Raw genomic sequence first — 15,728 nt, 5'->3', positions numbered from 1 at the left:
GATTTTGGATGGCCTGCTTTGGTTATGTTTCAAAATTCTATCTAATCAAAATGATCCACTATTTCTAAGCAGATATGAGGTCTGAGGCTCCGCAGCTCTGACTTTTAATTATACTTGGATCCACAGGGCTCCTACTCTGAAGTTCTTATTTCTAACTCATTTCCAAAAACAGAAGCACCACACGTGTCTTCACTGTGGCACCAAATCATGTAGCAATCATCAGTATTTCCAAGTCTTTATATCTATCCCTCAATGGAGTGTTAACATCACCTTGAAATTATATAGCAGCATACAGTCAGTGCTCATCAGCACTGACAAAAGACAGGGGTAAGTTAATGGAATTTTATAAATGGTTATAATTTTTAAAGTTCACTGGAGTTTGGGACTGACATTAGCCTTTGAATACTGTAGAACATGACAGGTCAGCAGTACAGAATATGAACTTAGGACACCACACTCAAATGAGAAAGTTAAAGGGATCTGAAGGCAAATGAAGAAGTCGGAGGGCTTCCCCAGCGGCTCAGTGGTAAAGAAGCCACTTACTAATGTGGAGACACGGTTTCAATCTTTGGGTTGGGAAGATCCCCTGGAGAAGGCAATGGTAACCCATTCCAATACTCTTGCCTTGGAAACCCCATGGACAGAGGAGTCTGGTGGGCTACCGAGCATGGGGTCACAAAGAGCTGGACGTGACTCAGTGACTAAACCATCACCACAAAGAACCCTGAAAGGAAAAGGCAGTGTGACTCACCCAAGTATCCAATCAGACTAGCCCCAATTGTCCGCGCGGGCCCATTGAGGTGTCCTGCAGAGTTATGGATCAGCTTCACAGGAGTGGCGTTCTCGTGGGAGGAAATGCCTAACTGAAGAACAAACAGGAAAGGAAAAAATGTCATGAGAGAGGAATGGTCTCAACATTCTGACTGGAAAAGAAAAAAGAACATGAATGGGGAACGTAACTTTGCCCTCTCAACTTCTCAGAAGGTTAAAAAACAGGAGCGTTCATTTTTTAAAAATGTGCAAACACTTGCAAAGGTGTGGAAACTCGGAGGAAGTAAGTGAAATATTAATACAATCCACCGTGAGAAAGGAGGTGAGGGGGTCTTGGGGAACAGCTCTGGGGTCCTTCTGAATGAAACTCGGTTGTGGTATAAAGGTTCTCAACACTCATTGCCTCCCAGTATCTCTGATCAGTGAATATCATACAATGAATATAGGGCACTGTCAGCATCCACCCTCACAGGGGCAAGGGGAAAGTTTACAAGTTGGAGAGCAAAGCAAAAAAAATTGCTTTACACTATATGCAAATGAATGTCACATAAATTGCTCAAAAGTTTATGGATAAAACACGCCCACACAAAAGAAATGTATTTTGCACAGACATACACAATTTGCTTTTAAAGCAAAGAAATGTAATTCATATACTTAATTCTGTTGTTATCTGTAGAACTAAACTTATGTGGTTTATGTTTCTCAGAAGAGAGATATATCTATTCACAGGCAAGCCTTTGGCTTAAGAGCTTGTCAATACTTACTATTCCTAAATCCTTCCCTTCCAGCCTCTTGATTTCCCTCCCCTCGACTTTGCCTCCCCTCAACAGCCAAAATATCTTCTCAAGCTCACTGATGACTTCACCTTCCTAAACCTGATGGACAGTCCTCAGCCTTCACCCCTCCTGACTGCTCTGACACATCCACAGCGAATCACCGCTTTCAACACCAGACTCGCCTCACTTTCTCCTTCCGTGCTGGCTCCTTGGTCTTCCCTGCTGGTTCTTCATCATCCCCCCAGGTTCGTGACACTGGAATGTGCCAGATCCCTCTGTAAACCTTTTGTCTTCTCTACCTGCATCTCCTCTTTGGTGACTGCACCTAGTCTCGTGGCTTTAACACCACCTAGGAACAACCCTCAGAGAAGGCAATGGCACCCCACTTCAGTACTCTTGCCTGGAAAATCCCATGGACGGAGGAGCCTGGTGGGCTGCAGTCCATGGGGTCGCGAAGAGTCGGACACGACTGGGCGACTTCACTTTCACTTTTCACTTTCATGCACTGGAGAAGGAAATGGCAACCCACTCCAGTGTTCTTGCCTGGAGAATCCCAGGGATGGGGTCGCACAGAGTCAGACACGACTGAAGTGACTCGGCAGCAGCAGCAGGAACAACCCTAGCATTCAAACCTCTCCCCTGAACCAACTCCTGTTTTCAGTGGCTCTGAGAGGCTTCTTAATGGAGACATCAAAATTTTTCAAAACATAATTCTCAATACCTCCTTCACCGCCCCCCAAACTACTCTTCCTATAGTTTTCTTCAGATCAGAACACGGGACTCCATTTTCGCCTGGCCTATTACCCAGGCCTTCTCTCCTTTCCTCCTGGCCACACCTGCCTCTCTGGCAGGCATGTACTGTCCCCTCAGGGCTCCAGCACCAGTATTCCTGGAATGCACACTCCCCTCCCCTCCCCCCATACACACACCATTCTTTGCTGCCTTCTCTCTCTCAAGGCTGCTCCAATTTCACCTTCTCAGGGAGGCCTCCTCTGACCCTCCCACTAAAACTATCAGCTTCTCTCTCTCCCCTTTCTGAACTATCAGCTTCTCTCTCTCCTCTTTCTGGCTTGGTTTTTCTACCTAGCACTCTTCATCTTCCAACATACTCTATGATCAGGTTATTTCTTTTGTTATTACTATCTGTCTCTTCCACTAGAATGTAAGAATGTTAATAAAGGCAGGGATTTACTTTTCGTCTACTGTGGTGTCCTGAACAAAATGGTGCCCGGTGTTTAGTAAGTTATCCAGAAAAAAATTAAAATAGCAGTTATGTTCTTTAGTTTCCCAAGGTTCAATTTCTTAATTGCCAATGAAAATATAAGAATATAAACTGGGCACTTGGAAGGAAATTCTCACTCTTCCAAATTACAGTAAATAGCTAAAAATGTTGTGGCTTAAATCCAAAGCAAAATAAACCAAAGTAATACTGAAAAACGCTGTTTTTAGCAACCACTCTTGCTTGGGGTTGGGGGGGGGGGGTGCCAGAGAAAGCTCTGGCACACCTCTGCAGGGAGCATCAGCCGCAGTCCCCTGGGAGATCACTCTGCTTACCTGCTTAGCGATGGCCTTGCTGTCCAGCTTGTTGCACACCTTCCGGATCCTCGCCACTGTCAAGGCGGACACGGACAGGGCACAGAGGCCAAACGACACCTTTTCCTCTGGCACTAGTGACACAGGAGAGGGCACCACACCTTCGGATTTTGCATCTTTACCTTCAAAAGAAGAATAATCCTTTTCAAAATTATCAGCTTTCCTCTTGATCCTAGACACTTTCTAAATCCTTTTTATCATTTTTAAATGGGTAGCTTTGAAAATCTTTTAAAGTGGAACAAGGAGCTAAAATTCAGAAACTGTTTTATTTAATTTCCAGCTCTTCATTTATTTATCAGAAAATAAGGAAAAACCATCCAGTCATAAAGCTTTGCCTGGAGAAAGAAATGACAACCCACTCCAGTATTCTTGCCTGGGGAATCCCATGGACAGAGGAGGCTGACAGGCTACAGTCCATGGGGTCTCAAGAGTTGCACATGACTTAGCGACTAAATAACATAAAGCTTTGCATCCCAAGTTTTACTCTTAAAATATACTTACTATGTAGCACAATGTAAAGGAAGAAGAAGAGTTCTAACTATTACCAAAGGAATTACAAAACACTTTCTCTTGGTTCCAAGGAACAAGGGAATGAGTGGAACATCTGTGAGCTTTGTAGCATTAGGTCTCCTCCCCAATGAGAGCTCTCATATATGCCTCTCTTTACTCCTCTAGTAGACACAGCAGAGTAGTTCTGAAGAAGGGGGCTTAAGTATGAACCTCTGCTTTATCACTTAAAAGCTGTGTGACCTATACATCTCTGCACCTTAGTTTCCTCATCTGTACAATGTGGATGATAATAATAGTCCCTAAGTCCTGGTATTTTGAGGAGATGAATGGATACTTGTGAGGGGCCCAGATCAGCTATGTCCTTCATGGGTATCAATTTATTCAGCACATATTAAGTGCTCAGTCAGTGTTAGCTACTATTAGACACTATCTGAATCAAGAAACTAAGTGAAAGCAAAATTACGTAGCCATAGTATTATCATCATTCATAGTATACTTGTCCCAAATCTACTTAGAACTTTGGTAGAATGAGAACAAGGGAAGGGAAGGTAACATTTGGAAAGAGTACTGCCAAAGAACTGTAGCTTAACATCAGCTGTCTGATTCTAAATTCCTTTTGGAATAAAGGATAACAGGAGTGGACTGCAGGATTAAAGCAATGAGGCAAACTGATGATAACTGGTCCACGCTAAAGAATGTATGTGTGTGTTTGTCAGACTCTTCCTTCTTTCCTTTTCCCAAAGGACATACACTTTACTAAATGGCTTCATGTAATAGGAGAAATGACAGAGGGAAGAAGGTTGGGGTTAGACTGTTAAAAGTACACACCCACATCTTGGAGCCAAGAAGAGAAATGGGAAAACTAGTCATCAGACATGAAGACAAGAAACAAGAATGGATGGATGATTAGTGGAGAAGAGCATTTTGAATAGCAGAGAGGGGTCAACCATTTCATGCTGAAGAAACGCAGAGGAGAAGGCCCTTTTATTAGACAAGCATAATGTATAATCTTATCTACATATTGCACTTATTCACACATTTTATCACAGGAGGTAACTCTTACACAATTTCAAGAACAAAGAATAAGTTACTCACATGGCATACACACGGCCTGAAAGCTTCCCACATAATTTGGTCCTAGTTCATAAATGGTAGTAACACTTGAAGGAGGTAATACTTCTTCTAGAAAGTGTGTAGGTCCCAGGCGCCAAACCAATGAAGCAATTTGGCGCTGGGCGGGTGGAGTACCAATGTAGGCATAGACTGTGCTAACCACTGGTGGATTGGCAGAGCCTGAGCCCCCGGGAGTAATGTGAACATAATGAAGCTGTAAAGAAAAGGAAAGCAAATTTATGAGATTCAACCCCAAACACTGTCACTAGGAAAATAACTATTTTTCAAATGCAGATTTTCATTATCCCAGGGCCATACAACTTAATAAATATACAAAATGTTTTTGAGCCGGGAAAGATAAGAGCAGGCCAAGATTCTAGAAACTGATGTGCAAGATGGAAATCTGTAACTGAACTCTGTAATACAGATAAACCACCTAATGCTAGAAAGGGTAACAGACAAATATAGGGATACTACTACTCTCTGGTTTGCAAATGAAACTAATGGTGCTGTTATGGAATTTTCAGGTTGATAGAAAAAGAACTTTCCAATTATGGTTAGGCAGGCAGTCTTGCAATTAGTTATGACACTTGCAGTGTGAGTCTGGTGAATAAAACTGTATGAAGTGTTTTATGATGAATGAGTGAAGTGCCATACATATATTAGAAAAATGAGTATTAAATAATTTATGTTGTTACTGACATTCAGTTGCCCCAACAGTTTGTGACACCAGGGACTGGAGCATGCCTCCACCATCTTCTAGAGTTTGCACAAACTCATGTCCATTGAGTTGGTGATGCCACCCAACCACCTCATTCTCTGCCACCACCTGATCCTTCTGCACCTCCATCTTTCCCTGTATCAGGGTCTTTTCCAATGAGCTGGCTCTTTGGAGCCAGGTGGCCAAAGTATTAGAGCCTCAGTTCCAGTATCACTACTTCCAATGAATATTCAGGATTGATTTCCTTTAGGAATGACTGGTTTGATCTCCTTGATGTCCAAGGGACTCTCAAGAGTCTTCTCCAGCACTACAACTCAAAATCATCAATTCTTCGGCACTCAGCCTTTTTTATGATCCAATTTTTACATCTGTACATGACTAATGGAAAAACCATAGCTTTGATTATACGGACGTTTGTCGGCAAAGTGATGTCTCTGCTTTTTAATACGCTGTCTAGGTTTGTCATAGCTTTCCTTCCAAGGAGGAAGCGTCTTTTAATTTCATGGCTGTAGTCACTGTCTGTAGTGATTTTGGAGTCCAAGGAAATAAAATCCATCACTGCTTCCACTTTTCCCTCTTCCAACTGCCATGAAGTGATGGGACCAGATGCTATGATCTTAGGTTTTTGAATGCTGGGTTTCAAGCCAGCTTTTTCAGTTTTCTCTTTTTCCTTCATCAAAAGCCTTTTGAGTTCTTTACTTTCTGCTATTAGAGTGGTATCATCAGCATATATAAGGTTGTTGATATTTATCCTGGCAATCTTGATTTCAGCTTGTGATTCATTCAGCTCGGCATTTCGCATGATGTACTCTGCATATAAGTTAAATAAGCAAGGTGACAATACATAGCTTTGTTGTACTCCTTTCCCAATTTTGAACCAGTCCGTTGTTACTAGTTCCGGTTCTCACTGTTGCTTCTTAACCTACATACAAGTTTCTAAGGAGACAGATGAGGTGGTCTCATAGTCTGATCTCTTTAAGACTTTTCCTCAGTTTGTTGTGATCCACACAGTCAAAGGCTTTAGTGCAGTCAGATGTGAAGCAGAAGCAGATTTTTTTGGAACTTTCCTTTTTCTATGATTCAACAGATGTTGGCAATTTGATCTCTGGTTCCTCTGCCTTTCCAAAATCCAGCTTGTACATCTGGAAGTTCTTGGTTCACATACTGCTGAAACCTATCTTGAAGAATTTTGAGCATAGCATGTGAAATGAGCACAATTATATAGTAGTTTCAACTTTCTTTGGCATTGCCTTTCTTTGGGATTGGAATGAAAACTGACCTTTTCTAGTCCTATGGCCACTGTTGAGTTTTCCAAATTTGCTGACATGTTGAGTGCAACTAAAATGCTAAATGCTGTTAAAATACAGCATCATCTTTTATGATTTTAAATAGCTCAGTTGGAATTCTGTTACCTCCACTAGCTTTGTTCATAGTAATGCTTCCTAAGGCCAACTTAACTTTCATTCCAGGATGTCTGGCTGTAGGTGAGTGACTGCACCATCATGGTTATCTGGGTCATTAAGTCCTTTCTTGTACAGTTCATCTGTGGACTCTTGCCACCTTTTTGTAATCTCTTCTGCTTGTGTTAGGTCCATACCATTTCTGTCCTTTATCAAGCCCATCCTTGCATAAAATATTCCCTTGATGTCTCTTTGCCATGACCCATCTGTCTTGGGTGGCCCTGCATGGCATGGCTCATAGCTCCATTGAGTTATGCAAGCCCCTTCTCCCATGACAAGGCTGTGATCCATGAAGGGGGTTATAATTTATACACACAGTTTAATCTCAGTGAAAAATATATTTTTAGATTTGAAATTATACTACTTTTACTGACAAGATGCTTAAACTGTCATTCAATTATTATAATAAACATATAATTATAGAGTGTAAGAGATCAGGACATCAAGTAGCTTCTTACAGTGCAGGCAGCTCTCATCTGTTGACAAGTGTGTGCAACATTTCCATAGATTGTTTTGTCTTAACACTATCCCAGCTTCAGATCACATCTATTATTCTGTGCTTATTAAAGAACAGCTCCCTGTGAAGTTAAGAGTATGAGTATGAAGACCAACATTTGACCTAAAGGTTAGTTTCAGAGGACTGTGACTTCCCAAAGGCATAGTAATGATGATGATGATGATATCAATATATCAATAATAAATTTCCTACTTCACAATCCGAGAAGTTAGACATTTTTATTTTCAATAATATTAATACTAAATATAATGAAGGAGCAACCTTCTAATGAATCTACAAGCCCATTTCAAATGCAATCCTCTATACAAAGAAAACATATGACTATTCCCACAGAGTTCCTTTCAGCGTTTATCATGTTGAAACAATGTCACAGTAAAATATAATTAAGGAAGGAAATGTATTCTAAGGTGGCCCATTTCACTACTTTTTAAACTTCAATTCAGAAAAAAGGCCTAATTCATCTTTGTTGCTTCCTTCAAGTGATAACTTTATAAAAATGGATACCATCTTTTCAAAGTTAAAGAACTTTAAAAGCTTGCTAAACAGAGTTTGGTAGAAAGTAACATGCAGAATTCATCCTGTCTTAAAAAAGGACCTTTGGATTCTTTACTTGTTACATCAACTCTCTTGCCTCTCTTCTGAAAACTGTAATACAGCTATCAAGAGTAATGTGTATGCATTCATTCATTCATTCATTCATTCATTCACGAACAATAAGGAAACACCCAATATTATTTTCAGGAACTAATCCTGTTGATCTGAAAACAAATATGAATAAAAACAATTCAAACTCTAACGGAAAACAGAATGTACTGGACTGCACACAGTAGTAACAATGAAGTGACAAAATAGTGTGTTCATTGTTTACTGAGGCATCTAGGGGCTTCCTTGTGGCTCAGCTGGTAAAGAACCCACTTGCCAATGCAGGAGATCAGGGTTCGATCCTCGGGTCAGGAAGATTCCCTGAAGAAGGAAATGGCTGCTGGCTCCAGTATTCTTGCCTGGGAAATCCCACAGAGGAGCCTGGCGGGCTACAGTCCAGAGGGTTGCAAAGAGTCAGACATGACTTAGCAGCTGAATAACAAGAACAACAAATCTGGTTTCCAGCCATCCAACTGGTTTCTCTATGGGGAAAAAGCACTTACCAATCCGGTGAGTGCTTGTCCTTCAGTGCTCAAGCACTGTGCTATTCACTAACATCTTCAGTACCTTGTAACACCTCCTTTGTTTCTAATAAAGTGACATGAATTAGCCAGTCCTATGACTCTCACATAATGTTTTAAATGGGCACTGAAGGACAAATTAAAATTAAGCCAGTATTTAAAAAAAAATACCCCTGCAAACACACACATAAATGCTTTGCACACACCACTGAACTGTCTTTTAAGGTGGGTTTCTGAGCACGCTCACCTTCACAGTGCTGACAAGCTGGCCGTCAATGTAGAGGGCTGCAGTGCTGTTCTTCAGCATCCCTTTGCTCATCACCAGAACCAGGTGATGCCACTGTCCCTCAACAATCAGTTCTCCACAGCGGAAGCGAGCACAGCATGGCAGAATCTCATAGAAAGAGGATTCTTCACTAAAATCATCAACTGAAGGAGGAGGGGGAAGAAATTGAAAACTCATCATCATCCTCATTCTAGCAGTTATTCACACTGAGACTTCCACTCCTTGCTGGACTAACATCTTGCTGTTGTGCAGTTGCTAAGTTGCATCCGACTCTCGCGACCTTGTGGTCTGTTTCCTGCCAGGCTCCTCTGTCCATGGGATTTCTCTGGCAAGAACACTGGAGATGGTTGCATTTCCTTCTCCAGAGGCATCTTCCTGACCCAGAGATTGAAGCCATGTCTCCTATATCGGCAGGCGGATTCTTTACCACTGAGTCACCTGGGAAGCCCAGACTATGATGATGATGATGTAAATAAAAATACCTTATTCACTGAATAACTTAATCTGTAGTAAAAAGTAAAACCTGGGATATATTTTTCTCATTTCTGCTCAAGATACATAGTCATAATCAAATAAAGTTATGATAACTAAAGAAATGAAAAATTAATAGACTGTAAAATAAATTTACGATGGACAAAAAAACAGATTAGTTGAATACTACCCATCATAGTCTGTTATAAAACATCTTTTAAAATCATAGTTTGACATGCATTGGATTATAGAATTGGTTAGAAAAATAAACAAGAAAATTAAACAGTTTATTTTTGCTTTATGCTCTGTTCAGTGATACAAGGTGGGCAACTATTTGTTCTTACTTTGTAGTTGTACAGCCCTGACCTTCAGCTGACAACTGTTGGTAAGAAAGTGATTTGTGGAGTGGAAGAATTTTTCTTTTTTAATTTATTTTTTAATCGGAAAGATATTTTCTTTTGCTCTGGGGATTTGCTAACATTTGCAATCATTTCTTGACTCTAATCTGGCTTCCCTCTGCTACCGAGTATGTTGCCAAATCATGCCAGGATATAATGGGTTAAGTACTAACTCAATGCTAAAGTAGTTAAAATTAATTTATCTTATACAAGAATTCAAAAGAAGATGGGACAGCAGCAGAAATCCAGATGTTAAAAACTCATTCCTCCCCACAACCCAAGAAAACGTTTTAAAAAGAGCTAATCTTAATCATTTACCTTAATGTAGACCCAGTGGTTTTCAGGACAAGCTCATATAATATACTGACAATTAGAAGTTTATACTATTTGAAGAAACAAGTACAAATAAAACATCATACTTTTGGAATCTTAAAATATTTTCATACACTGAAAAGCCAAGATTTTATTTTTAAATGATGATTCAGAGTATACATCTATTGATGAGGTCTAGTGTCATGGACTGAGGGATGCAAAAGAAAAGATAAAGGTATGGGTGGAAACCAAGAACTCTTCCCTCTCCCTTCCTTGGTTAATAGACTGAATCCTCTTGAGAGTTGTAGAAGATGAGAAATTTTCTGAGAGCTTCACATTCTGACTCAGGCTTAAACTAAGATACACCCAGCATTCAGTGGTGTTTCAGGATATTTAGTGAGCCAACTGGTTCTGACAACTTTAAGTTACCTAGCCATCTTAATAAACTATAGCTGTTCAGAGGATAGATGCTTATAAACATAATATCGTTAATATTACTAATGTATATGTTACTACAATTTCCAATGATATATTAACTACTGTGGTCTTATAAATTATATTCGGTGAATGATATAATTAGAAAACATTTTTTATTGAAATATCCCCAGACCCAATCCAAACTTTTCTACTAAATTCTATCCTCTTTCTAAATTCTCCATTATTATTCACTTAACTCATTATTCCCTTTTTAATTTTTAGGTGATAGGGTCCAGATTACAAAAATAGAAGAATCATGAGTGGGAACTTAAGACTTCTGGTAGGGTAAACAGACAAAAACAAAATAAAAATTAACATCTATGAAGTCCAGGTAAGTGGTAAAGAATATTAAACAAAGGTTATGACAGTGGGCATAGGGAGGAAAGGGAAATTCAAGCAACATTAAGGAGGGACAGTACAGTAAGACTGAGTAGAAAAGGGGGTAGCTTCCCAACTGAAGTTCCAAGGATGATTCGAGGTATCTAGACAGGATAGCTTGCTCCTTGGAAGGAAAGCTATGACAAACCTAGACAACATATTAAAAAGCAAAGATATCACTTTGCTGACAAAAGTCCATATGGTCAAAGCTATGGTTTTTCCAGTAGTCATGTATGGCTATGAGACTTGGACCATAAAGAAAGGTGAGTGACAAAGAATTGATGCTTTCAAGCTGTGGTGCTGGAGAAGACTCTTTGAGAGTCCCTTGGACAGCAAGGAGATCAAACCAATCAATCCTAAAGGAAATCAATTCTGAATATTCGTTGGAAGGACTGATGCTTAAGTACCAATACTTTGGCCACCTGATGCAAAGAGATGACTCACTGGAAAAGATCCTGATGCAAGGAAAGATTGAGGGCAGGAAGAGAAGAGGGGAGCAGAAGTTGAGGCGGTTAGATGGCATCACCAATTGAATGGACATGAGTTTGAGCAAACTCCAGGAGACAGAGGAGAGGGAAGCCTGATGTGCTGTAGTCCATGGGGTCGCAAAGAGTCTGACACAACCAGCGACTGAACAACAATAAAAGACAGGATAACTGCTAGTGAGGGTGTCCTTCACCAAGACAGGAAAACAAAAGGAAATGCAGATTTTAAGAACAAATATTCCTGTTGACTTTTATTCACATTAAGATGTCTACTGTGCAGTGAACATATGAGGACAAAGCCTGGGACACAGACAAATTAAAAAATTTAACTTCACAGTCCCTGAGGTTACAAAGATATAATGCTAACAGAAAATTGATGTTTTCTCATGAAAAGCTGGTTGAGTACAAAGACTAAACATAAAAGCTTGAAGAATGTGAATTTTAAGAGGAAGATGGAAGAGAAAGCTGTTGAAGGAAATTGCAAGAGAGGTCAGAGACATGGTGAAAGAACGGAGGGAGTAGGCATCTCAAATTGCAAGACTGGAGGTAGTCTTGATTAAGAAGAAAATAGAAACAGAATCAAATCCCACAAAATGGGCAAATAAAGGATTTTAAAGCAATTCCTGTATTGATGCCTAACTCTGTGCTGATCGTGGTTAAGAATCCTAAGACAAGAAGCCTTACTATCTAACTAATGAGTTAATATTCATATTCAATTAATAAGTGAATAGTGACTACAGGTAAAGCAATATATGCTATTATTTTATCTAATTAGTTAAAAGACAAAATTAGATGATAAAAAAGAGGTATGTTTATATACAAATGCTTACATTCAGAGCAAAAATTCAGTGAACTGGTATTTCTATATTATTTCATTTGTATCTTTTAGGAAGATCTTCATGAATGTCTTGAGTTTGAAGTCAGCAATGTAACGGTATGGCATGTTGGAGGGAATTAAGAGAATTAGGATTATTAAATAGGTCAGTATTAAGCCTTGAAGGTTAGCAGTGAATAAAGTAATTAAAATGTTATTGTGTCTAGCACAGAGTGGCACATATGGTAGGCAGGTGCTCAATGAATATTCATTAGTTAAGCAGAATTCACAGCCAATGAAAATCCTTACTAAAATGTATTAAACAAGCATCCTGCTTTCCGAGCAAAAGCTGTGATTTCTTGGCGAGCAGAGATGAATCCTTATTTTAGGACCTCTCTCCACTGTTTTCTATCTAAGTCTCTTTTGAAAGTGAAAGCCCTGAAATTTCACCAGTAAACAATCTTCAAGCTATCATATGACCTATTCTATTCTATAATAATTTAAATGAGAGAAGAATTACCACTGGACCTCAAAACTGAATATTACAATGAAGCTTGGTACTTTTAATAATTGCCAGGAAGCAAAAAGAAAAAGGCAGATACTGACCATAGTTTTGGAGTAGTTCCTCTTTGGTGGAGACAATCAGAGACCGATCTTTAGCAGAGAGAACTATGGCAAGGCATACATAATGATGCTCAGAAGAATTTGCTCGGCGAACAACAGTAAGGAGTCTGACTGGGTGGTTACTGGGAGGAGAACTAAAATGTTCAATGCAAAACCAGCTGGAGTAGCTTAAGCCAGATGGAGGAGGGAAGAATCGTTCACCTAAAGTGAAAATAGAAAAATAACAATGAGAGAGTTTGTGTTGACTCATATTTGTACTTGAAAAAGCTGCCAGAAAAAGCAAAACCTCTAAATAATATATAGTCTGCTGAAAAAAAAAAAAAGAATCTCATAAGCACAGAAAGTAGTACTTACCGGAACCAATGCCGCTGACCACGGCCCCATCAATAAGACCTGTTGTGACAGCGTTGTTTGTAGGGGCATTATGGGGGGCCAGGCTGGGCAGGAACAGGCAGCTATTAAGTAAAAGATAAAGTACATTTTAAAGGGCAACTGTTTTCTTCTCTTATTGCTATGTACTTACCACAGTGAAACAAACTACCATTATTTAAGGGTAATCAGAGATAAGAGATTATGGAGTAAGTCCAGATGCCTAACAAAGTCCTTCCCTTCTTTTAATTTTGAGAATATCAAAATATCAAAATTTAATATTTAAATTAAAAAAAAGTCATAGTATAACTTGCACATGGTAAAATGCACCAATGTACAACCCTGTTCAAGATACTAGAACAATTTCATCATCATATTTACAGAGAAAGTCCCTTGTGGCCCTTCCTAGTGAGTCACTCTCCTCTGTTAACACTGTTCTGATTCATTTCGCCCAGTCCCACATGTGTTTTAACTCACTGATGATAATCCACAACACTGTTCTTAAAACATAATTTATGTATAAGAATCACACAAACAACTAGCACAGATATAGATCTTTTAGCATTTATATCCATTTTGAGGCTAAGTGATTTTATAAATATACTCTTCTAGATTTGCTATAGATAACTTTTTAAAAAACGATTAATATATTTTATTATAGAACATAAAAGCAGAGGAGTGTCTCTATTTTTTTTTTCTTCTGTTTGGCCTCGCAACTTGCAGGATTCTCAGTTCCCCAACCAGGAACTGAACTGGGCGTAGTGAAAACCAGAATCCTAACGACTAGGCCACCAGGGAAGCCCCCTAGACTCTTTATTGTTACTTCTACTACTATAGTTTTTTTTCTGCCACTTGCAAGTATTTACTCTTTTAATGTGATAGTAACTGAATAATGTGTAAGCTAGTAAGTTAGGTCATTTGGGGGAAAAAAATGATGACAAAACCTAGCCAAAGATCTTTTAAAATAATTTTAATTTGTATGTTATATGTAACTTCTAAATCAGGTGTTCATAAACATTTTCTTGAGCAGACCTGAACATCAATATTTTATGCTTTGCAGACCAGATAGTCTCTATCACAATTTTGTACTCCAGCATGAAAATATTATAAATAATATATATACATAAATGAATGTGGCTGTGTTAAAATGAGACATAATTTACAAAAAGAGAAAAAAAATTTTCAAAAACAGATTTGGACTGTGGACCTTAGACTGCTGATTCTCATACCATACCAACTTATTTAGCATAATAAATAATTAAAAATAATTAAATCTAAAAACTTGAAAATAACATACTCAAGAACTCAATCATTTGAAAATATATAGCATATACTGCATTGTACTTCAGTAAATTTAAAATCAAAGGTCTATTTGTCAAAGGCAAGACTGAGGCATAAAATAATATAAGGTTTGGCTACTTTGCAAATTTCTTACCCAAACCCTTCAAGGGATGTGTCAAATTCAACAAAAGCTGGAGTAATTGATGACCCATGAAGTCTGATGTCATGTGGGGTTGTCATGGAGACCAGACATTTCACTCTGGTCAGGGGTACAGTACTTCCTTCCGCAGATTTCACTAGGCTCTTGCTTATCCGGTAATGGTTATCTTCATGTAAGCTGAAAACATTATCAGAACCCAGACCTTCCATGGATGTGATCATACTACCTGTAAGTCAAAGAAAATCTCTTGGGAAGAATATCATGTAGATTTCTAAAACAATGACTTTAACAAGAGTAATTAATTTTTAAATACTACTTTTTCAGTTTCAGTCTACACAATAATTTTACATTTAAAGTCTAAAGTTATTATCCAGTTTTAATTTCATTTATGTTCATTTTAAAACTTAAATATCATCATTTTTTACTTTGTTATTTATTACTAAAGCAATAAAAACACTGCAGAAATGTTGGAAACTACAGAGTACAAGTATAAATCAGATAGAAAAAGAATAAAAATCACCAACGATCACTATCTAAGCCACTGGTACAGTAAAATTTAATTATAAGCTACAATTAATGATGTTCATAGAAACCAGATTATACTTTTATTCCACGAAGTTATTTAATATTTATCTTTGAGAAGAAAATATTTGAGAAGCATTATAAAGGAAACAGCTCATTTTTCTTATAAAAAAAAATAAGACATAAATAGCAGAAACTTGCTCCTCCCATTTTCTCCCCATTTTTAATTCTTCTAACTATTAAACACGTGATCACAAAAATACTTGAATTGAAAAATCCCTATATGCATGCAAATGGTAAACAATTTCAAGAACAAAAAAATAAATTTTATACAAGCTGTTCTATTCTTTTAGTAATATATCACAAATGTCATAGAGAAAACACTCCCTCTCAAGATAAACCACATGAATTTACCTGTTTCCCTCTAAAGTGTGCTAACCATTCAGGCAACCATAAACATCTTTCAGTATTCTCTTAGAGAAAGGAACTATATCTGTCAGTTCTATGGAACAATGTAAAGTACAAAA

The 15,728-nt window shown here is 38.4% G+C and overlaps 1 protein-coding gene across 7 annotated transcripts in view; it reads right to left on the bottom strand.

Moving 5' to 3' along the window:
* The window catches only part of WDFY3 (WD repeat and FYVE domain containing 3), a 278,454-nt gene that overhangs the window by 101,920 nt on the left and 160,806 nt on the right, over positions 1-15,728 (bottom strand). For all 7 annotated transcript variants that reach the window (XM_070458192.1, XM_070458191.1, XM_070458195.1 and 4 more), the window contains 7 exons: positions 14,674-14,905; positions 13,224-13,324; positions 12,852-13,070; positions 8,872-9,053; positions 4,746-4,977; positions 3,102-3,262; positions 752-863 (listed from right to left, as the gene is read on the bottom strand). In XM_070458192.1, coding sequence (XP_070314293.1) covers positions 752-863; positions 3,102-3,262; positions 4,746-4,977; positions 8,872-9,053; positions 12,852-13,070; positions 13,224-13,324; positions 14,674-14,905 — 1,239 coding nt within the window. The remainder of the gene's footprint in view (positions 1-751; positions 864-3,101; positions 3,263-4,745; positions 4,978-8,871; positions 9,054-12,851; positions 13,071-13,223; positions 13,325-14,673; positions 14,906-15,728) is intronic.

This window comes from Odocoileus virginianus, chromosome 29 (assembly GCF_023699985.2).
Source record: "Odocoileus virginianus isolate 20LAN1187 ecotype Illinois chromosome 29, Ovbor_1.2, whole genome shotgun sequence".
Classification (NCBI taxonomy): domain Eukaryota; kingdom Metazoa; phylum Chordata; class Mammalia; order Artiodactyla; family Cervidae; genus Odocoileus; species Odocoileus virginianus.
Note: the sequence above shows the minus strand (reverse complement) of the source record. Positions and strands in the feature narration are given on the sequence as shown.